The sequence below is a fragment of the Ornithodoros turicata genome, chromosome 6, assembly GCF_037126465.1.
Source record: "Ornithodoros turicata isolate Travis chromosome 6, ASM3712646v1, whole genome shotgun sequence".
NCBI lineage: Eukaryota > Metazoa > Arthropoda > Arachnida > Ixodida > Argasidae > Ornithodoros > Ornithodoros turicata.
This window is the reverse complement of record NC_088206.1, coordinates 72,774,048-72,796,910: the sequence shown is the minus strand read 5'-3', so window position 1 is coordinate 72,796,910 and position 22,863 is coordinate 72,774,048. Positions and strand designations below refer to the sequence as shown.

Sequence of the window (22,863 nt, the reverse complement as noted above, 5' to 3'; positions counted from 1 at the left end):
TAAAAAGTTACTTTTAAACTTGGTTTACACTCTTTAAAAACCCCAGTGCAGGGGGACAATATGATATACCAACCAGCCCACACCATCTCTTTGATTAAAGGGACAATGAAGAGGTCCCAAAAACGTCTCCAAGCATATGTAATGCATTCCTAACTGCTATTCCATTCACCATGTGGAGTATGAACCCAACATTGGTTAGAAGAATGGAGATATTAACCAAAAACCACTGCCAAGAAAAGGAGACTGCTTCGACGCCACTACTGCCGGCACGACGGAGAAACTGGCTGTTACGTCAAAAGCAGGCGACCTTGGTGCAACCCTGGAGCGAGTAAAGGATGTAAGTGATGTCAGGGCACTTGCAGGGGGTGTGTCGGGCGACCACTCGATGATTTTCTTTTTTTGTGTGTGTGTGTGAACTGTGTCAACTGCATTTAATGCAAATTGGGCAAAATAGGATACGTTTGAGATAATAGGCCTTGAGCTGTTCTCCACGGAGAACCCATTTTTTGGAAATCTCTTCATGGACCCTTTAATGTTACTATCAAGCCACTTGTTACCTAATATACATTTTTTTGTACTTTACCTTTCTACACTTAATTCAGATCTTGATCTCACGGTGAGCAGTGCCAGAAGTTTTATAATAATTTTGTATATGAAAACTGTACCATTGTTTGATAGACTAAAGAAGTGTGCCTATGTACTTCTTTAGGGAGGCATTGGACGATTTTGATCTCGTAATAAGGTTCTTCAACGGCACACAAAGCAGGCATTGAAAGTTTAGGTTCCATGAGTCTCTATCCGCACTTTGTAGAACTGCCCAAAGTTTTGATCTTAACACACAGTGACCCCTGTCATTATAAATACACTGCTTGTCTCTGTCACCCAAGTCTCCTAATGTACGGCCAAAACAGAATTTGTAGCGTTCACCGCGCATCGCTGAGGGAGTTGAACTTGACGTGGGCAGTGTGACTCACACTTCAGGTTGCATAAGCACCATGAGCGATAATGCAATCAGTGCAAGTATGCCTTTTCTGAAAGATTGAGGTGCTATCGCTCAAACAATGTGTTTGAACCTCCCATGACTTTAAAAGATTTGTCCTGAAGGTACACAGTGCACACCTGTCAAACTCAAAGCTACTAAACAAACAGCAGTCATGCTGTTTATCAGTAATGTCAGCACGTGCAACTTATCTTTAACATTTAGAACTACAGTCGCCGTCCGATTTTTCGGACTTCGCGAGGATCGCGCAAAAGTCCGAAAAAACAAATTTCGCTTTCATTTTACTAAGCACTAGAAGGCTGGAAAAATTTGTCGATAACATCAGATTCTATTTCCCGAAGCGACATTTCGTCACTGTACACCGAAAGAGGCACCGCAGTCATCAGGTCCGCAAGTCGGCTTCACCTAACGCACGCGTGCTTTAGGTGATGCTCGCTTTACACCGCTGTAAAGAGAGCTTCACCGCGGGCAGAGAGCACGTTCTGGGCCTTTTGAATCAAGCCGTTGACCGAAGACGCAAAAGCGTTACGACAAACCATCTCACTCATCTCCAGCTCTAACCGGTTCCAACTCGTTTTTACCATCCTGATGACCGCACCTCATTAGTCCTGGCCAATCTCCCTTGCGGATAAGCGCCATCCCGCTCGTGGAGCAACAGCAGCAGCCTCTTCTACTCAGAGGAATGGAAAATGAACAGTCACTGCCTATTTTTTTTCTCAATATTTTAGTTGGTTGATTTGTTTTGATACGAATTTCGGATGATACCAATATTTTTAGTCACCGCAAGAGAGAAATTCGCTGGCTGGGCAAACAGAGTTCGAAATATCAAGCAAAGGGGGTGCACGGCGTCCGAAATTTTGGACGTTCTTACAATGGCAGCACCACTTGCCAAAAATGGTGACTGCTCAAAACTTTCACGTACCCATTTCCTCCTTGTAAGTGTCTGCAAAATACAAACAAAAACAGGAAACAGAAACAAACAGAGGACGCAGTTGATATGACCACACTTTTTATTTCCATGGCACCACCCAATACACACAAAAAATGAAGTGTCTGCTTTAAAACCACAGAGGAGAGACAGAACAGCCGAGAACAAGAAATCCACTATGTCTTCCCAGGTAAAACAACTGTTGCTGCGATATTACTTTGAACCATTTAAAAGGCCACTTCCTGAATAACGCACAAGACAAAGAAGGAAACAGGGGCAGCCCCTTATTTCTCAAAAAAGACACAGTTACACGACCGCTAGAGGAAGAATTCCGTCCCTAATGACGACGATGAACAACGTTCCTGAGCAAATGCAGGCATCGTACACAACGAGCGTATCAAACAAACAATTTCGCAGACACGTTTCACGTAGAGCTAGGCCCAAGAATCACCATGAACTGATCAAAACAAAAAATGGAACCTCGCGAGGTTTGTCTGCTCCGAGAATTTCTTGCCCGTGTTTTTTTTTTTTTTTTTACGTCTCTCCGTTTCTTTTTTGTACACGATATACATATAAGTAATGTGGTGGCGTGACATATTTTGTGTTTATACATGAATGCAACGTCCGACAGAAGTCTCTCGGAGGAGTGGTGGCGGTGTGGCGGGCCTAGTACCTCGGCCCTGATGACGAGAAGCACAGCTTCAGAATGTATGGAAACTTGCCATCTGCGTGCAGAGTACATGGGCGAGCATGAGACAAATGCTTGGGACACAATGTGGAAAAAATAAATACGAAATAAAGTTGTTGTTAAGCATGATGGTGAAAGTTTATATAGCCATTTATACTGGAGTTATAGAAAATAGGATACTCTACCGCAATTTATATGTACATATACCCCAGGAAATCATTGCCCTCCAGCGAAGAACATCACTGCCTGCGATTCATTTTACCCCCCCTTTTACCTTTGTTTGACAAAGCACGTGTGCTGCCCTCTCCCCTTGTACATACTCCCCTCTCATTCTTTGGAATTGTCGTGCGTCACCATAATACCCCATTCCTGTTGAAGAGGGCGTCGCTGTCGAAATGCCGAATACCCCCTCCTAGTTTTTAATAAAGTCCCCCTTTTATACCTTTTCCTGTAGAAGCACTGTCTCCACCTCTGATTCTTATTGATCTATATTTTTTCCGTGGGATTATACGGTCAGAGACAGATTTTTCGGACTTCTAGAGGCCGTACCAACAGTGCGAATAATTTCGGCAGTCCAATTTTTAGGCTATTTTGTTGCTCGTTGAAGTCTGAAAGTCAGTTGGCAAGAGCATCGAAGCATCACATGTTTGCAATTATACTAATGTAAAAAAAAAAGACGAATTGAGAAGTGTAGTTGTGAATGATGCGAAGTGCAAGTGTGTAGCTTTTCTCCCCAATGAAGCCCAAAAGAGTCGAGGTTTCACGACATACTTGGATTGTTGATAGGGGTGTGGTTGCAGACGATGAGTGCCTCGATCGCGTCCGAAACAGATTCAAATTCCAGGAGGCCCGAACTGCTGCGTTCCGCTGTGAACGTAGTTATGACAGGTCATGTTACTTATCAAGCGCAAAAAAAAAAGAAGAAAAGATTAGATAACTTACTCTTGGATGTGAACATCTTGATTGTGTTTGGAAATGGACAGCCAGCTTCTTCAAAGAGCTATAAACACACGCAACAGACATGGCTCTTAAAATCGCAGACTGTAGGTGATTTTCTAAAAATTATATCCATCACTCGATATTACTATATTTAATAATTTCATACTATTTGAGATCACCGTATCGCTCGTTTTCATTACTGTGCTTACTGCAATATTAGAGTTTTTTTTAAACCAAAGATGCAGCATCGTAGAGGTCGTGTGCCTCTTATTGGAAAGAAGGAAAAGGGAAAAAGCGGGGAGCTGATCTAAACACTAAAGGAACACTCAATTACCATTATATTCCCAAGCATTTGGGTTGAAAATCCTAAAACCACGCGCATTAAATAGATAGGAAAAAGAAAAAAATGTATCAACAGTTGGGTACTACAATACTTTTAGGTACGGAATCCCTCTGGACCCTAAAGGTTAACTGAACAATGCTACTTGTACACGCTTATATTTGAGGGAAAACTGCTTGAAGGGAAGTACCTTCTTGAGATCTTCCTCCCCGATGCCAAAGGGTGTATTGAAAAAGTGGAGGACCCGTGACGGGGGCTGGATGCGGTTCTTGCTGGCTGCCTCCGGGTTTGTGAAACGATTGTTTCTGTTGCCCATGAAGTCCTTGAAAGAGGGAGTTCCGTCGGACAGCTCAAACGGCTGTTGCACATCGTTCAGGAATGCCTGCTTGGAGTACCTTCAAGAAGTGGAATACAAGTCAAGGCACTTCCAGCTGCAGACGACAGACATTTTGTGGTATGAAAACTGGGCACTGTCAGGCTTGTGTTGTGTTTGTCCTCAGCGCCACCAAGAGGGGGGGGGTTATGGAACCCCAGGGCCCGAGCCTCTTCACGGGCCTGCCCGACCCAAGGCAAGGTAATTTCCCTAATCTACGACTACAGGACAACACACGCACTTATGCTGGAACAAGACACCATCAACTTCCTCAGAGCCACGGACAATCCCCATAGAACCAGTGGGCTTGAGGCACGCTGGAAACCCGTCTTTCGTGATGCAGTTGAACTGTTCACTTCTCCGATTACTGATACAATGCCACTCCACTGCCAATCAAGCAGTATCACCTAATATAGAGTGTCACCACATAGTTTAACGTACCTCAGATTCAACACAGTTCTAACATACCTCACTTTTTGATGTATGCCGTCATGCAATGCACCAGGAATGTATCCAAGCGGACTTACCCCAACTGCATTTTTGAGCCAAAGAAGAGAGCATTGTTCAAGTGTCCGACGGCACGTTCTACGGCCAAGGGATCTCCCATCTGGACCATGGCGCAACCATCCTTGCTTTTCAAGAATTTCACCTGATGAACAAAATTTCGCCTTGTTCTTAAGCGGTTACTTATACTTAAAGCCGCGGTGGAATGTTAACGTTTCCGCAACGTAGAATTTACAAATACACGGACGAGAGAAAAGCAAAAAAAAAAAAAAATACTTGCAGCATTTGCAATGTGCAAAGAAAAATTAGACTAAGCTCCGACAGTTTCTCCCTGGGCATTCCCGTCGTTAAACTTTTTCGTTGGGGCACATTCAGCCGTGTAAGTGCCAGCAGTACCAGTTGCGTCAGGCATTGCGACTGATCGGGTTTAATCCATGAAAATCTTGCAGATAGATTGAAATTCTTACATAATTCTGTAATATATCAAATATTCCGCAAAAAACGCTCAATTCTGAGGGAAACAGCAGGTTCCGTGAGACATGGCCAATTCTGCGAAACTTCGCGGAAACCTAGGGGGCTTTGCTTATGCGGAACGGCCGGTGTTCTGGTACGCTATTTTTACTAAGGTTGCTGAGAAAATAATGCCTCCTAATTTATTCTGCACAGTCACAACATCAAAGGTGAAGTTTGCGGCTGCTCTTTGAGGTTTCAAACCTCCTCCCACCATTATGCCATAAATTTTCGTTGCCGTCCTTCAGATGGCAGGAAAGTGAGTTATAAAGGGCAGCTCTCATGGACATATGTAAAATTTTTTTTTTTAATTACTAAGCAGAGGAGTGTGACTGAATTTCTCCATGCTTGCTCACTGGTGAAAATCAGTAGCGGATCCAAGGGGGGGATCGCCCCCCCCAAAACGCCAGTTTACACATTGAATTTCCCCCTCCCCCCCAAACCGAGGGTCTGGATCCGCCCCTGGTGAAAATGCAACACCAGCGTTTGTGATTACTGCGTGGAAGAATACACATTTTTAGCTGAATACTTTCGCCATTCAATAGCATAATTTTTAGCCCTGTATTTGTTGTACTTTTCATCTTAAAAATTAGGAGGCTTTATTTTCGCACCAAGCTAACCAAACCAAGGAGTACATGTGCATGGCTTGGTTCAGTCGCTTTTGCATGGCGCGTACAAAAGTTATCTCGTGCTTACTCTAACAACATTGCCGTAGAGGCAGAGAAGGTTGAAGAGCCGTTCCGCGTTCATCTTCTCCGAATTCAATCCGTACACCATGAGTACGGAGCCCTGGTGTGGACCTGTCGGCTGAGGTGCGGCTGCGGCTCCACCGGGTCCATAGTTGGAGCTGTCGTGCCTGGAACAACCACACACACGTGCAGAGCTTACCTCTCCACCACACACTAACTTCTCCTGCGAGCTCCATATGAAAAAAGTACATTCAATAATGAAGTAGTTCCATACCCTTCCATATCCCTGAAAAGAACAAGAAAGGTTGTTCAGGGTGCTGGTCAGGGTACTGCTCTCACAAAATGAGACGTTTTGCTACGGTGGTGCACTAAAATCAGAAGGTTCAAAAGTAGTACACATGACACTGAATGAGAAATGTGCTATGAAAGTACAGGTCAAGGGATGTGCATCCCTCTAGCTTCGAGCTCTCCCACGTTTATGAAGGCAATGTCCTCATTGCTCGAGCTTCATATATGGGGGAAACAATTTCGAGCTGGTCCCCCCCATGGTCTTCATCAGCAACAGAAGGAATGAAGCAACAGACCCAACAATAACCAGATGTTTGACAGAGTTGCACCTTTACTTGGCTGGCCATGTGATTTTCTTCCCTCCCCTCATGCGCAGAAACACACTGTCGTAGCGGATTTGTTGGTAATTTATAATGCGTGTATTTAAGCTGATTGGCTACTTATTATTGAGCAATGTGTGCACTGCAAAGCCAAGCTTACATACACAAGGCCTCGTTAATATTAGCATATATTTAAAATTGGAGTAATTCCACTACATTTCGTTTTGAGAGCATTTTTTGACCTCGTATCAGAAAGTGCACTGGCTCTCTGTACATTAATAAGGTCCTGTCTTGGCACAAATGTTAGTTCAAGCGAGCATGGAAAGATCTTCTGAACTTTTCACTTATCCATTTGTGATTCAAATACTCAAAGCATACTTCAATTACGGCCCAAGGAACTTTACAAACTTCGAAAATTACTATTTAAAAACACCTATTTGAGCAAAAAAAAAAAAGTATCTCTTGGAGCCATGTGGAAGAGCTCCTGCGATATTTACCCTGGAGCGCTTCCACGCAATTCTGCATGCAGGTATGTCCCCCCCACGCCCCGGTATGTGCATTGCTTAAATGCCAAGTACGAAACCTTATAACAACTGTTTATAGTCCCCTCTAGAGCTATCCATTTTCATTGCATCGTGCCAATTTTTGAACTCGCACCGATAAGCAACACCCAATGAAATCAATTATGAAATCAACTAACGAATGATGACTTTGAAATTGTGACAACTAACCCGTCATGAGGTGGCACGTTGTAACGGTCTTGCGGAGGTCCACTCGGAGGGACGCCGTAACCGTCATCGTAGGTGCCAGAGGGATTGTTGAACTGGCCTTCCCCTCTGCCTCCGTAGCCGAAGTTGTTGCGATCCATACCGAAACCGGGACCTCCGGAACCGGGACCCCTGCCATCTCCTGCAGCACATGCGCGGAGAGACGCAACGATCGCGTGGTTAATGCTCAGCACTGTTCCACAGTTCCAACGAGGAATTTTTGTGTTCTTCACCTTCTGCAATGTTCACTTATATTTCGACGGCCAAATTTTTCGCAGTGTCTTCTCAGAATGGTAAAAAACCTGGAGAGACCTTGTTATCCAACAAAGCAAGCTGGATTCTTGAGCATTGCCATGGGTGATGCTACCCAAAAATTGCCTGCCACTTTATCAGATAACGAGTTATCTCGTCATTTCTTACCATTCGAATTGAGGCCCAAAAACAGGCTTTGTGTAAAGTTTGATCGTCAAAAGGTAAATGGACGTCGTAGGAGACTACGAAACAGCTGTGAACCAAATAGAGCCTCCTACGTGACACTTCTATGGTGAAAACTCTCGAGGTGCGTGGCGCTCCCTTTGCAGTTGGAACATAGCTATTTACGCCCATTACTTAGCCTTCATGTTTCAAACACACATTCAGCGATACCAGGGAGACGAGGTACACTTACTGAAGGGTGGAAATCCACGGGGCTCACCGAGCAAAGCGGGGCGTTCACTGTTGCTCTTTCCTACAAAAGCACCAAGCAACATCACTTAGGCATCTCGCACAGTTTACACTGCAAAAGATGTCCAATGTTCCCAGCATTGACATGAACAAACCGAATACTGTAGAAGTGGTTAATTTTTGCGGTCTTACTAATTCGCAAACTCTGACAAAGGCACATCTCAGGAATATTTTGCGGGACCTTAATTAAAAATATTGAATTTTTTTGTTGCAAAATTTAAATATCAAATCTAAATTTAAATATTTAAATCATTAAAAATGTTAATTATTACATTAAGTATACTAAAAATATTTAATATATAAAAAATATTAAATATTATGTTAAAAGTATTAATTTAAAATATTTTTGCAAAATTTTTGAAAATTAAGTCCACGCAAAAATTACTACTAATGCAGCATCTCATTTAAACTTCCAGGCTTGGGAATCAAGCCCAATATGCCTTTAGCGCACTGCACATTGTAACGCAACAGTGCTTTCACTTCTTACGCAATGTGTTGACCAGTAACTAAGCTACTGTGAGCACTGTCAGGAGTTTCCTAGAACCGGCACACTACAGGCAGTCTGAGCCAGGCCAGAATGCACTTTTGAGAGCTGGAGAAAGAATCACAATGTTTTCTCTCTCCCTCTTATTTCTGAGGAAAAATGGCACCCCATGTACTGTACTGGTTCCCTTCACCGGTTCCTGAAAGCGCTTTCTGACCTGGCTCCGACCGGTCCCTTGCTGCTCCACCACACAGTGGCTGAACGATCGGCCGTATGCAGTGCACCCGTTCCCGGAAGCTCCCTAGTAACCGATAACACTAACAATTACCACGTTGTAACTACCTAACTTTTCAGAAACATTACTGTAAACAGTTACAGTCACAAGTTACTCGCAATTTAGTTACTACTCAAGACTTGTGTTGAAACAATTACTCCAGTGCAGCACAATGACATGTCAACGTTCATTCAACAGTTCATACAACGTTCATTTGACGTTCATTCAATGTTCATTCAACAGTATCGTACTCTCTCAACATGTAGCGCAATAAGGCTCCAACAACGAAGGCAAAAATCAGCAAATGAACGGGAAGCAGTCACTTCATGTGTATAGCCCTTTATAGTCAACGACGGTTCGACCGCAAACTGTATATTCTCCCATGTGACACTGTACAGCCAATAAACGGGCTTTACTGAGATGAAAGGAAGTGGCATATTTCTGTGTGGCTGTGTGTGTGTGCAACAGGTCCAAACACATTTTTCACTCTTCAAGACCCTGGTACCAGTGAAAGAAATGTTCCGACTGTGACGCCTCCCTCGGAAGTCTTCCCACGAGGGGGGAAGTTATCGTGTCATGTTGCCTAGGAGGGTGCGAGGCAGAAAGGGTTGGTGGGGTGCAACATGCAGCACGTACAGTGGTGTTCGCATGCACACCGGACACGAGGAGGAAAATGAAAAACGAGATAATAAAACAAGAATGTGACTATATAAAGGCAAACAAAATAGCAATTTGGAACAAGCATCTAAATTACTGGCGTAATGCAGTCCTTTCGACAACGGTTTCTCCGTTCTTGATGTCATTTATATTTCCTCTGGGTACCGGCACATTTACCCGAAGGGTTGCTAGTTATATATGAGAGTCTCCAGCCCTGCAAACCTTCCTCTCTCAACCGTGTCGCTCCCAGCTATTTATGGTGGAAAGCTCCAATGTACACAGTTTTTCCGCTACTTCCAAAAATCCCTTATGCTACGGAGCTACTGAAAGCCCATTGGACAAGTTGTATCAAGTCGTATCATGTGCTTGGAGACGATGCAATTTTCATTGGGTGATTCACAATGCAGCCACATGTTGAGCTAAAGAAAAGGCTTCCAGCTTCCATTACCAATCAAGGGTGTAGCTTTTCTCGCAGGACTGCGTGACAACGAAGGATCAGCCGCTGAAAAGACCAAGAAACGCGTGTGAATTTCTACGTGTGCAAAACCGCACGTGTCTTTGGGCACGCTGGGTTCAGCAAGGAAACTGAATAACGCTCCTGGCGTTTTGATCCGGATACGTTTGGAAGGTGCTACGCCATCAGCATCGGGATCAGCAACTAAATTCTGCACATTGTTCAACTGCGGTGCCACTCAAAGGGGCAACAGTCGAGCCCGTTTGGGGCGAGTGTGGGGACAGTAGGTGCCCCAGAGCATTTCATACTCCATTTGTTTAACGCGACACATCAGCGCACCCTGGAGTGTTGGACGCCAACGACTCTTCCACGCTCCCACTGCGCACCGAAGCAGACAACAAGCGCTAGGGGCTCGAAACGTTTGGAGAGACATATTTCCCGTCAAGCACGCGATCCACCGGGTGCAAGCGGCTGGCACTGGCAAAAATTGATGTGGACGATCAATGAAATTTATGCGGTAGATTATGCGTTAGCATTAGCTGACATCGTGACACCTTAAACCTAGAGGTACGGTTCGGGAGTTACACAGCAGTTTCGCCTAGGACTCCAATTACCGATCCAATCCAATGTCAAGGCCTCCGACAGTACTGGATGGTACGCTTGGAAGCAAAAATACAGACGTACAATAATTCTGCCAGTTCGAACAACTATCCTTTTTTGTTTTCAACTGCCATCATGCTTTCCTGTAACTGGGCAACTTCCATACAGATGTCGGCGCTAATTCGGGGGTCATACTCACGCCCAAGCACTCACCTTCATTAAAACTTACTGCTTTGGCATCTATTACAAATTTCTGCCATTTAAGTCTCATTTTCTATCGCGAGAAAATGTCCTCAAAACTGTTGTCGTCCAAACAAAGTAACTGCGCCCTCAGACACTCACTGCATGAGCGGACAACGCGAAGTAGTCTCACCAAGAGAGCAGTGTAATGCAACAAAGCAGTTTCCTGGGTGTCACTTTCTACCTGTTTGGGTGTGCCAAAAAGAGGAGCACCTACTTAACGCACCCACTGAAAAAAAAAAAGTCATTCTCAAGAGCCTCAGTGAGCATTAAAATGAGAACACGAGACTAGGACAATGACTAGGGCACTGGATGACGAGCAATGGACGAAGTAGTCATGCAGTAGTAGTCAAGAGGTTTGGAGTCTCACGTGGTACCGGTGGTTACGTTGCCCTTGGGAAAAACTTTAGACACAAAGCTTGCGTCAATCTGGAGCTACATAAAATGCTTTCTCGCTCTCAACAAATGTGCATGTTCAACGGCGTTCTACACGTACCGTTCTACTCCACTGACGTGATCCCGACGGGCCATTTCATGAACAACGATACTCGATATAACTACGATATACTCGATAACGATGGGATTGTGTACAACGATACTCCGATATAACTCTGTTTTCGAATCCCCGCCACTGTCGTCATAAACAGGCTCGACTGCACGAGACTCGGGATTGTGTATATTGACTAGGTCAGATTCTACAGAGGCGGCCGTTACGGTTGTGCTTGTCCAATTTGTTTACGTTCCACTTCCTGAGCTTGCATGCAACAATTAGTACTGAGGGTTACTACTACAGGGATACCGAAAAGCAAGCAGGAACTGGTTCCCACAGAGACAGGTACCAATGGGTTTTGCAAAAATTTGAAGCGGCTGAGAGGGGACACAGGGAGTTGAAGTCAAGGGAGCAAGCTGCTTCTGGACAATCTTGTGAAGAAAAACTGATTTTCTGCTTTATTTTGAGTGGCTTCATTCTGCAGCGAGCTTGTTACATCATAACATAGCTGGGACTGACTCAGTAATTTCCGGGGGGAATGTCTCCCAAAAAATTGTCCAAAACTGACGCGACTGTCTCTGTAAGATCTTGCGAGAGACCAATTCTTTAGTTCAGCCGTGATTTGCACGTGGGAAGGACATGGTTATGCAGCCGAAGGAAGATCGCAGAAATGTCACAGCCAGTGATTTCCTTCTCGCCTTATGAGATAATGGTTACAAGCTCGATGCTGAGGGATGCATAAGTATTGTGGGAGATGCAGAAACAACTGCAATTTACCGTCTCTTTCTGAAACAGGTCCGTCCAGCACTGTGCAAATTTTTATCGAGACCGTTCTTTTTACCGTTCTCACCCTAAAAAATCTTTAGACAGTCTCTGAGACTGCAGTCTTCTTCACACAGAACACCGATGTATGTACATGCACATAGGAACAAACACAGAAAAAAAAAAAAAAAAAAAACAGAAAAGGGGTCGCGGCAGTACAAGTAGACGTGTGTGTACATGTAGGGGGGGAGGGGCAAGGGATGGGCTTTGCGAACTTCTTACCGAGCACACAAGGCCAATCACGAGAGTGTGAGAAGTGACCCGGGTAAAAAAACCCTTTCCCATCCCCGTAGCACTCACACACACTCACACTTGCGCCAAGTCCCGGCTGTCCACGTCCAAAAATCCCATCATCACCGTGAGCGCAGCTCGATGCCCCGACAGTCCACCATCACAAGAAGTCTCTCCACATCCTAGACGAAGAATTGAAGGATGCGACACAACTGTTAGAGCTCTCTGGGGTTTTGCTCGAAGGGGGGGCAGAGGCACTGGGGTGGTGTCACACACAGGGTTGGTTGATTGGTTGGTTGGTTATGTTCTGTCCTCTCTCTCTCCCCATGTAATGTCTTTCTTCGGACGTGAAACAACTGTGGTGTTGTTTTCCTGTCTTCTCGTGTTTTTTTTTTTTTTTTTTTTGATATTCCCGATGAGGGAATGTGACTTTCTTATATGGCTCGTTTTTTGTTGTGGGTGCAGAATCGCTGTCCCGTCGGCCCCCTTGTGGTCGGGCTTCGCTGTGACACTGCCTTCGTGGTACTGTTTCTGGTGCTGTGGGTGACGTCTGTCCCAGTGCAACGAGCGTGTCCTTGTTCGCCAACCCTGTTACATTTTGTTTCCTCGTCTTCTTGTTGTCGAAAACAGTTGTGTAAGACAGTCTGTGGGCTCTCACTGAGTGACAATGTATTGTCGGACCAGCCGGTCAAAGTGGGGTGTTGTGGAGGTCCGATTTCGCACTGTCCTGTGGCTAGGAAAATGTATACGCTCTGTGCTCCTACAGCCATACAAAGACTACGGACACATGTGCAGGTTCCGCACTCAAGCGTTTTGTCATGTAAATGTGTCACATGGGCATGTACTGAAGGGGGGGGAAAACTTGGGAGGGAACAAGAACATGCTACGCTATGCGACATTCAAATAAGGCCCCCCAAGATGGGGCCAGCACTCTTTTGTAAGTTGCTGCTACAGACATAACTAGTGGATCGAGAGACAAAATTATTTGGGGATAAACAACTGTGCAAGAAACTATGCCACGTGGGAAACATGCAGGCAATGGACTGTCCGATGCAGCAAACTGACGAAGATTAATACCCGTAGAACAAATTATATTTTTTAGCGAAAATTCACACAATGAATTATCGTACCCAGCAAACACCATAACGCAGTGAAAACGAATGACCGTTTCCAACGAACACCCGTGCAATGAATTATCGTATATATAACAAATTATGAAATGTGAAAAAAAGCAAACGGGACCGGTATAACAAGCTACGAAATGACTAGACTGTGTCATCCTAGAGTAGCATCACTCCCGAATACGACACAGTATAATGCAGAACCCAGAAAGATTAGAAAACTACCCCCGTAACTGAAGAAGGAAAGGAAATGGTCGCAAATACATACCAAGGTTTGGGTTGGTGTAGTCAAAGCTCTCGCTGTCATTCTTGTACACGTTTAATCTCGTCGGCTGAAAGAAATTAAAGGTTGCTCATTTTACAACCACAGCATGTAGAAGCTTCTCCACTTTCACGACGCAGCGAAATAATTTCAGAAAGCTGACACTGTGGGACATTGAAGAAATTTTATGAATGCAGTTTTGTGCCGCTCCTAAGAAACAAGCCAAGCACTAATAGCAATGTCCAAGTGTGCGGCGAGAGTGAACACGTAAGGTACAAAATGCGCTCACACCTTGTGGCTCCTCACGTGGCATGTTCTACTGATCATTCAGTGCGTGTCATGCCAGACTATTCTTGTCAGATGTTGCCGGAGCAGAAGTTTCTCGAGTATGAACAAAAAGCAGTTTGCACTGGCATGATGCATTTGGATTGCCAGTGCTTTGATTATTTTTGCAGTGCGAGTTTAGTTATAGGGACAGTGCCGTCATTCTTTCATCTTTTGCCACTCAGAGATGGGGCTCTCGCTTGCGGCGTCACAGCCCTCTTTGCTCCCGGGGAGATTTCTCCAGAACTACTATTAAAGTAATGTACAGGGTGAATTTAGCGACGGTTACACATTTCGATTGCGTCGTAAAAAATAGAAGGTGACGTCTGTGGCGCTTCAAACTTTGCACACTTAGTCATTTGTCTCGAGTTTTATCGATGTTTGTTTCAGATGGTTCATTTTGTAGAGAAAAAGTTAGAAACCAAGCAAATTCTCACCCCATGCATTTCCTATGACCTATAACGCCCGAAACTGCCATGTTTTCTCCTCTCTGCTTCACGTTCACGTCACCACGTATAGGTGGCGCTGCCTCGAAACCCTTCATTTGGTCCATCTGGTTGTTGGTTGTTCCATAGGTTCTGGCTTTGCTTAGTCTCTAGGCAGCACCACCTATACGTGGTGATATGAACGCGAAGCGGAAAGAGGAACAAAATGGCGGTTTGCGGGCAGTATATAGGCCATAGGAAATGCACGGGGTGAGAATTTGCTTTGCCTATAACTTTTCTTCTACAAAACGATAGCATTTGAAAAAAATAACGATAGTCACTCGCCCGAATTTTTAACAAGCCTGCAAGGCTTGAAGCCCCAGAAACGTTATCTTACATCTTTACGACTCGATTGAAATGTGTAACCTCCGCTAAATTCACCCTGTAGATAAAATAAGACTAACTGGAGAGGACCCATGTATCAGGAAACTGGCGACAAGGCGCATATTTGTCGTGTCCCACGCAAGCACGCGCCCTGATGTTCAGGCTGACAAGAAGCACCAGCTGCCAAAAGCATGTGTCACGCACTTGGCTGGTATGACAACAGGGTTAACTATCTCCTGTTTTTATGTAATGCTAGCCAACCAAATTTGCACCTAACTATTTCTGGATCTCTCCCCCAGCAACAAGTTATTCTCTTACAAACACGTGTCAACGCAGCACTCAAAGTGAGACAACGCTGCCAACCGTTTGAATCTTAAATAGAGGAAAGTCCGGAGGTCCAGTTTCGAGTGCTTGCACAAGTGCACGTGGACTGAAATTTGCTCGGCTACTGGGCAGGGGAGGCTTCATTGTCCCTGGGAGACAGATTGGGACTCATCTGACGACACGGTATGGTACCGTTGCTCGGAAAGGCTGTATATGTGTATTTGGATATCTGTTAGAATGTGAAAGGTACATCGTTCTGAGGCTGGAACATACAGAGGGACAAACACAGCACGAGCCTCATCATGTTCACCAGATGCCACTGCCTCATACTTGTGTCGTATGTATACAGGATATCCCATTACATGTGTCATTAAATTATGATAAAAACTACAATGGCACGTGGAATTATGCAGTCAACGGCATTTGTTCTTACTATGTTTTTGCCACCCCTTTATGCGAATGTCGTAACTGACGTTTTATAATTTGTTTTTACAATCTGAACTTGGAAATTTGCCAAGGAAATGCCGCTTTTTTACCCCACCAATGTGAAGCACATGCCAAAATTCAAGACCCTCCCCTCTTTAATGCCGTAGCCCTGAGAGTAAATAAATAAAATTATTCGAGTTCATGATAATTGACATTGAGGGCATTGAGGAGCTATCCCACCGGAAAAAAAATAGCCAAACATCACGAGTTTCGAAGTCCGACGAAAGGAGGTCCCAAGCAGCAAAATGTACTGCAAGTCGGGTGCAATAGGGGTGGACGGGTAGGCGGAAGGCCTTGAACAGACTCGTGAAACTAAGGAACATCGATAAGACACATACCGTCCACCCCTATTGCACTTGAGTTTCAGTACATTGTGCTGCTTGGGGTGGCTAAACCCAACCCACACAGGGATAGCAGAAAAAGTGAGTTCTTAAAATTGGGAGAGGGAAGGCATGATCCCAGCGGAAGCCCGACGCGATAAGCCACGCCGATTTCATCTTTTTCTACTATCCCTGAGTGGGATGTGTTTTCGCAACCTCCTTTGGAAAGGACCTGACAGCAAAATATTTTGGAAGGGGTTCTATGGAGACTTTACGTGGGGGACGAGAAATTCCCCATCGTCTCCCTCTCCCAAATGCAGTACCGAAGGTACGATTTCGAAGGGGGTTGAACCCCCCCTCCAGGCTACACCACTTTTTACTACTGCGTATGCGCGTGCGCTGCGGCGCTTATGACCTTGAGGGCGCCGGACAAGGTTATCTCCGTAATCAATAGATGATGCTGCCGACGGGAGCAGTTTCGAAAGTTCATACGCCGGGTTCACGGTAAAGGTCAATTGTTATTAATGAAATGATGCAAACATACGTAACATTCATCTTACAAAAAGCGAAATGGTGCGGACGAGAGTGGGGATCAATGGGGATCCAAAACAGGTTTTAATCCTCTGTACGACACACGTGGGTTTTGAAATGTGGCAGCCGTTCGTTTTGGCGCGCGCGCGCCGAAGGTGGTTCGCTGCACAGCCGCTAGGATACGACGCGCACGTCAAGGTCCCATTTACACGTATGGACGAATTCAAAACTAACTCTCGAACAGAAATCGGTTCATCAGTGGCGACGTGACGCGTTCGTCAGTCTCATCAACGGGGTCTTGCCCTTCTTTCCCCGCTTTCACCTCCGTGCCTAACTGTGGCAGCCCGTCGACAGTTACTCCCGAGCTAGGAAATCTCCCGGGACACAGGTAGTGGACGCAAATGGGCGTGGCGTCTTCCGCCATTAAAGCGATGGACCCACGTGGTATTACTTGTTCAGCCTGCCCTCGATGAAGCCGCCTATTTATGGGGGAGTACTGCCCGCTTGTCTCACTGAAGGGAAAGGACTGGGATTACGGCGAATAGCAATTGCCTCGCGAGCGTTCCAGCCGGATCCGTCGTTAGTTCGCAACAGCTGCCGGGGTTTCAACACCGGTTCGCAATTACGGGAGGCGCTCCTCGCTGTATCGGAGTTTTAGGAAAACGTATAAGTTTCGCGATAACGTTTCGGAAAACATGACGAGCCAATCGCCCGATTCCTTTCGAGTGGCTGACACGTTGCTGATATCTGATTAGCTTGGATTTGGTAACTTCCCTTATAGTAGTTCTTTTTTTTTTTTTTCGTAGAATTCTTTCAATGTACTAAAACTCGCTAATGTCGCGATCCCCTTGCTTCATTAGAGGCAATTGTGAGTTTTAGTACATCGTACGCCATCGCCTTTGCGTACGTAAGGGATAGCGTTGCGGTTCTGCGCAATGCGCAAAGCCGATTTATTGCGCGTGCGCATCAACACCAACGCTATCTCTTACGTACGCAAAGCAGACAGCGTACGATGTAGTAAATCTCACTCATAAATCGCCACAGTTTCCGGCAGTTTAATGCTCCTACATCTTTCGTTCTTTCTGGAGCCTTGCCAAGAAGAAATAGCGTCACCGTAGGACCTCACAAAGGACGGATTCCTCCGTGATATAAAGGCGAGAACAGCTGTCGCGCGCTTCTTGAGTGTGTGGCAGCAGCTAACATCAATGGCAGAGATGGGGAGTAATGCATTACATCTCGGTAATGGGCATTTTGGCAGGGTAATGACACTGTCTGAAGCCAATCAGTTACAAATGCTGCCTGGTACATCACATAGTAATCTTATCCACGGTTGCTCATTTAGATTATATATATACCGCTCTCACTTGTCGACGAAATCCTTCGTGAATTGCGATTTTGCAGAAATTCTAATTAATATAATCGGAATTGCGTAAGAAACTAAACGACTAAGCACACCACTTTGCAGCGGGAGCTTCAAACACCACGTAGGAGACGTAGGAGCACCGGCTAGTAATTGTAATGCATTACAACATAAAAGTAATTTCCCCAACTCATAATCAAAGCGGTCGAACCATAAATTATTTGCCCACAACGGGAGAAAACGAAAAAAAAAAATAGTTAGACGAGAGGACGCTAACATAACTGGTGTTCTCGTGAAGGTCATGTTCGCGACTTTGTTTTTCGATACGATGGATATAGTAGTGCAACGAGCACTAGTCGGACTGCAGCTACTGTTTCAAGATGTTATCTTTCGAGACAAATTCAGCGCGGTAGAATCCATAGCCTCGATAGCAGTCAGGATATGCGGTGCATGAGCATAAGAACAAATACGGGAAACTAACTCAGCACCCACCCAACGGCACTTACCCGTCACACGCACGTTCCGAGCGGCCGGGGCCAAACGAGCAGCCACATATTAATTAAGCCGTTCGTTCGTCGACTTGGGCAGAAACGGGATCCTATTATGGCTGGGAAATAATGGCTGGATTTCGCTCCACCGATTTGCGATGCGTCCCTAGTGGGTGTGCCGGCCACATGAAGCAGGCTTATACAGAAAATATGCTCCAATATACCCTTCCATTAAAAGAACTGGAGATCTGACATCTGAACTGAGAAACAGACAGGACGGGCGCTAACTTCCAACTAAGTTTATTGGAGTCCCATTTCCCTTGATAGGAAAATGGGACTAACTTGAACTAATGGGAAACTAACAAGGGAACCGGTGTGCTCAGAACCGGTGCGAACAGAAAGTGACACGTGTGCTGTGAGGGGGTTTCTGCTTTCTTGCTCGTTTTCTTCAATAAACTTAGTTGGAAGTTAGCGCCCGTCCTGTCTGTTTCTCCGTGTATCTTGCGCTCTCAGTTCAGATGTCTCATTACCAACTAGCCCAATCCTCAACCCTTCTCATGGAGATCTGAGCTGGAACGAGTACATCCCGGTACAAAAGTTAGCCTAAGTCATTTTCGACAATCAGTCCGGTTCAGTAACCGGCAGAGCTGGAAAACTCGGGTCGCACCTCGGAAAAAAAAAAGGAAGAAGACTTAGCTATCACCACAAGTAACACATCCCAAACAGCACAATGTACTGAAAATCGAGTGCAGTAGAGGTGGAAGGCCTTGAACAGACTCATGAAGCTAAAGAACATTGATAAGACACATACCGTCCATCCCTATTGCACTCGACTTTCAGTACATTGTGCTGCTTGGGATTTCATCGAAGCGCGAAACGTACCGGCGAATGCGCGTCAGGTAGCGCAAAAATCTCTACAGATAACAGAGTTTTAGCAGACCTTTGATAACGTGGCTTGCGTCGAACCGTATCAACCGGATCCAATCAGTGGATAAGAATCTGAGTCACGCGCGACTACGATTGGTTCCGATAGACACGATAACCTTATCAACTGTATACTAAAGCTCACTAATAGTGCACCGTACGCAAGGGCCGATAGCGTACGATATACTAAAACTCACTCTTCTAAACACGCATTAGCCAGCCTTAGTACATCGGAAGAACTGTACGAAAGCTATACAGGAAGTTATCAAATCCAACATTAGCAATGTGATATCACTTGCTCCAAAGAAACGGGGTGATTGGCTTATGTTTTCGGAACTGTTATTGTGAACACTTTCGGATATACTAAAACCCAGTATTATCTAACGCAATAATTTCCAAAGTAGCCTTAGGGAGGTATAACACTAGGCCACAATTTTCGAGTACTCAAGGTAGCAAGTGCAAGGACGCCGGTACGTTTCATTACGTGCTTATTAGCACAGCAATCAAATGTTGCAGTGCTATACAGACAGTAACATCTAAACAGTACACTACAGAGAAGGGGCGCCGGAGGTCCCTCGACAGAAAGGGGGTAAGGATGTTCCGTGTAAAAGTAAATAGGTAAAACGAAAATTAAAGCACAAACAAATGAACGAGACGTAAGTAAGGTGACAATTACTTAAATATGCTGCTGCGAGAAACAGTTTCACGCAAACGCTTTAGTTACTGAGGCAATGGCCAGTCTTTCATATTTAGGTTAGGAATGTGTTTCCTGTCACAGGTGTTGTGACGCTTCTAGTCAATGTGTTAATGCCAAATAACGAATTATTCTTCTCTCCCTATTATATATTTTTTTTCGCCAACATAAACGAATTCTTCTCACTTAAAAAATGCTATCTGGAGTAATCAATATTCATAGAGGGAGACACGCAAATCCTATAAAAATATGCATTATAAGAGACAATATAAAGCACCCTACCCGACCTCTTCTGCATGAAAGTGGGGCAACGCCCCCTTGCCTCCCCCACCCCCCTTTCCGACGCCCATACTTGGGAGCCGATACAAGTACAGAATTAATGCAGCAACACGTACCGAGTCCGGTACATCACGGTACACACGTACTTTGCCGTCTTCGCCCCGGCATATCCGCGACGACCGCACCCTGTTGCGGGGGTCTCCGACTCACGCCAACCTACAATGCACGCTAGCGTGACGAGTCCCCATCGCGGAGCGGGGCTTTAACTTCCGAGGCGCCAAATTCTCCCGACTCAGGTGGAAGAACAGGGCAGGTACCGCCCGTGATCGCGTCGATATTACGAGGACGAGGGCCCGGAACGAGCGACAGACACGCCACCTGATAGATTCTGCTTGGGACTGGTTGCCAGTCACATCGCCAGCTGTATTTAAGGCTGGAGAAAATAGTCAAACGCGTGCGTGATTGATGGTGGCGACAGCGACGTGGTTTGTTTAACGTGTTAAGTGATAGCCATCGAATAATAAGGGTAGAGTCTCGCTTTCGTTGGTGTCAACCCATAAAATATGCCGCGTGCTGGACAACAGTTTATGGAACACGCTAGCAGCGAATGGGAACGTACGGACTTGCAAACAGGTGACTGGGTTACCTAGGCTGTTACCCATTCGCTGCTAGCGTGTCGAGGAAGGAATGCGCCGGAGCGTGTACCGTAAACTTTTGTCCAGCACTGTACAAATTTAAAGGGGCAGCGAAGTGTTCCCCAATCGAAATAGGGAAGTCATCGAAGAGCCAGATACCGTGTATTCATACGAGCGACAGCCTCGCGGAATATTCTAGTGGAAGAAAAAGCGAAAACACTGCCTCACAGAGCCGAAGTTCCGACCCGTGTTACGTTGAGCATTCACGCGGTGCGGAATATCGGGAGTGGCGTACTGCACATTTAAGCAGACGACACATAGCAGACGACACCGTCAGCGTGTTTTCCTGTCGTCTGCTACGGAATACCTTGTGGTCGCGTCGCAGGATATTCCCCATGGTTAGCAGTGCAGTGAAGCCACAGCGTCGAGCACTCACGTGATAGCAGAAAGCTACGAGTTTTTCGCATCTTCTGCTTTTGAGGGAATGTCGCTCCTGTGAATACACGGATAAGGGCGGCAGTCCCACCTACATTTATCGATTGCCGTGCAAGTACGCTTATATTTACGCAACGCTGGCAGGCCGATCACACTCTCCCTCGTCTTCTTTCTCGGCCACGTGCATGCAGACAACGAACATGATGATTGCCGAGCTCTACATCGCGGGTTCGATCCCGGCCGAGGACGGTATAGCAATGCGGGGGAGGTAAACACTGCTTTCAGCACCGTGTGTCGGAGATTTCTGGCGCACGCCAAAAGAACCCCACGTGGTCCGAATTATCTGCAGTCCTACCCTGCGGCACGTACAGCATGTCGCCACACAAATAGGCCCACTCACCTTACATTTATATGTATTCACATCGCTCGTCATGCTGTGGAGTACACGCTTCTGACACGTGACGTAAGCTAGACGAACGCAAGAAAAAGCGCGCGTCTCTAGACAACGCGTATTACCCGAAGGAGTTACATCACGCAGACGGGCGTATATACGGGTCAATGACTGCAAGTATACCAGACTCGCCTACGCTTTGGAACCTCTATCGTTCTATAGCTGGCTTTGTGCGCAACGTTTGCACTTTACCCCCCTTCCTGTATTCGTAATGCAGCGTAAGAGCGCAAACACACGCGTAACGAACCTCGCGTGAACCTCGTCGTCCATCGTAATTACGCATTTAACGCGTCGTAGCGCCACCTAGGCGGGGACCATTCCCGCTCATTAATTATGGACTCGAGGAGACGTCGCTAAGAAAACAGCCTCAAATTAAAGATTCAAGCGCCAACCACGTGTGTGCCTCAAAAACAATCGCGTTCAATTAGTGATTTTCAGTATACCGTACGCAAAGGTGACAGCGTACGTTATACTAAAACTCAATGAAGATTAGAGGATTGACGTAGTTAAAAAGAATTAGGATTCATCGATATGTTTTTTTTTTCCTTGGAGGGGGAGGGGGGGCAAGTAATTGGAACCGGGTATATCGATAGATTTTTTTCAAAATTCCACTATTATCGGAGCTTGTCTGAACTGAACAGAGACGTTCTGCCAGCAGGAGGACGCCATTACATCCGCGCTATTCCTCCTCGTCCAATTCCAACCTTATTATTACAGTCCATTCCGCAAGATGTCGCCCTTAATAGAATTTTTCATCTCCAGTTGCGTTCCTTAAGCGTAGCTCGGGATGTTCTTGCGAGATGTTCTTGAAGCGTACGCTTCGTCGTTAATTGGAAAAGGAAGGGTAGACAAGAAAGCTTAGGAACCCCGAGATGCCATAGCGTGGAGTTGAAAGCTTCATAGATGGAGTTATTTTCAGATGCGAATCCAGACTATCGGAACTCGTTGAGGCGGCTACTAAATTTGTACGCGCGTCATGCCCAAGATAGTTTCGAATAACTAATGGAGTTTTCGTTAATTACGAGTCAATTTAACTTCGACGTTTAACCGGCAGTATTTTTTTTTAAATTCTGCGTTAGCGCCGCGAAGCAACTATGGC

General features: G+C 45.6%; 1 protein-coding gene across 5 annotated transcripts in view; it reads right to left on the bottom strand.

Moving 5' to 3' along the window:
- Positions 1-1,996: 1,996 nt before the first annotated feature.
- The window catches only part of LOC135397311 (heterogeneous nuclear ribonucleoprotein L-like), a 63,187-nt gene continuing 42,320 nt past the window's right edge, over positions 1,997-22,863 (bottom strand). The window contains exons 6-16 of one of the 5 annotated variants that reach the window (XM_064628803.1): positions 13,711-13,774; positions 9,933-9,986; positions 8,014-8,073; positions 7,311-7,497; positions 6,246-6,257; positions 5,979-6,138; positions 4,796-4,917; positions 4,086-4,290; positions 3,559-3,616; positions 3,388-3,483; positions 1,997-2,653 (exon numbers count right to left, since the gene is read on the bottom strand). In XM_064628803.1, the coding sequence (XP_064484873.1) occupies positions 2,595-2,653; positions 3,388-3,483; positions 3,559-3,616; positions 4,086-4,290; positions 4,796-4,917; positions 5,979-6,138; positions 6,246-6,257; positions 7,311-7,497; positions 8,014-8,073; positions 9,933-9,986; positions 13,711-13,774 (1,077 nt within the window). In that variant the 3' untranslated portion in view covers positions 1,997-2,594. The remainder of the gene's footprint in view (positions 2,654-3,387; positions 3,484-3,558; positions 3,617-4,085; positions 4,291-4,795; positions 4,918-5,978; positions 6,139-6,245; positions 6,258-7,310; positions 7,498-8,013; positions 8,074-9,932; positions 9,987-13,710; positions 13,775-22,863) is intronic. The other 4 variants (XM_064628804.1, XM_064628805.1, XM_064628806.1 and 1 more) reach the window with 4 other exon arrangements.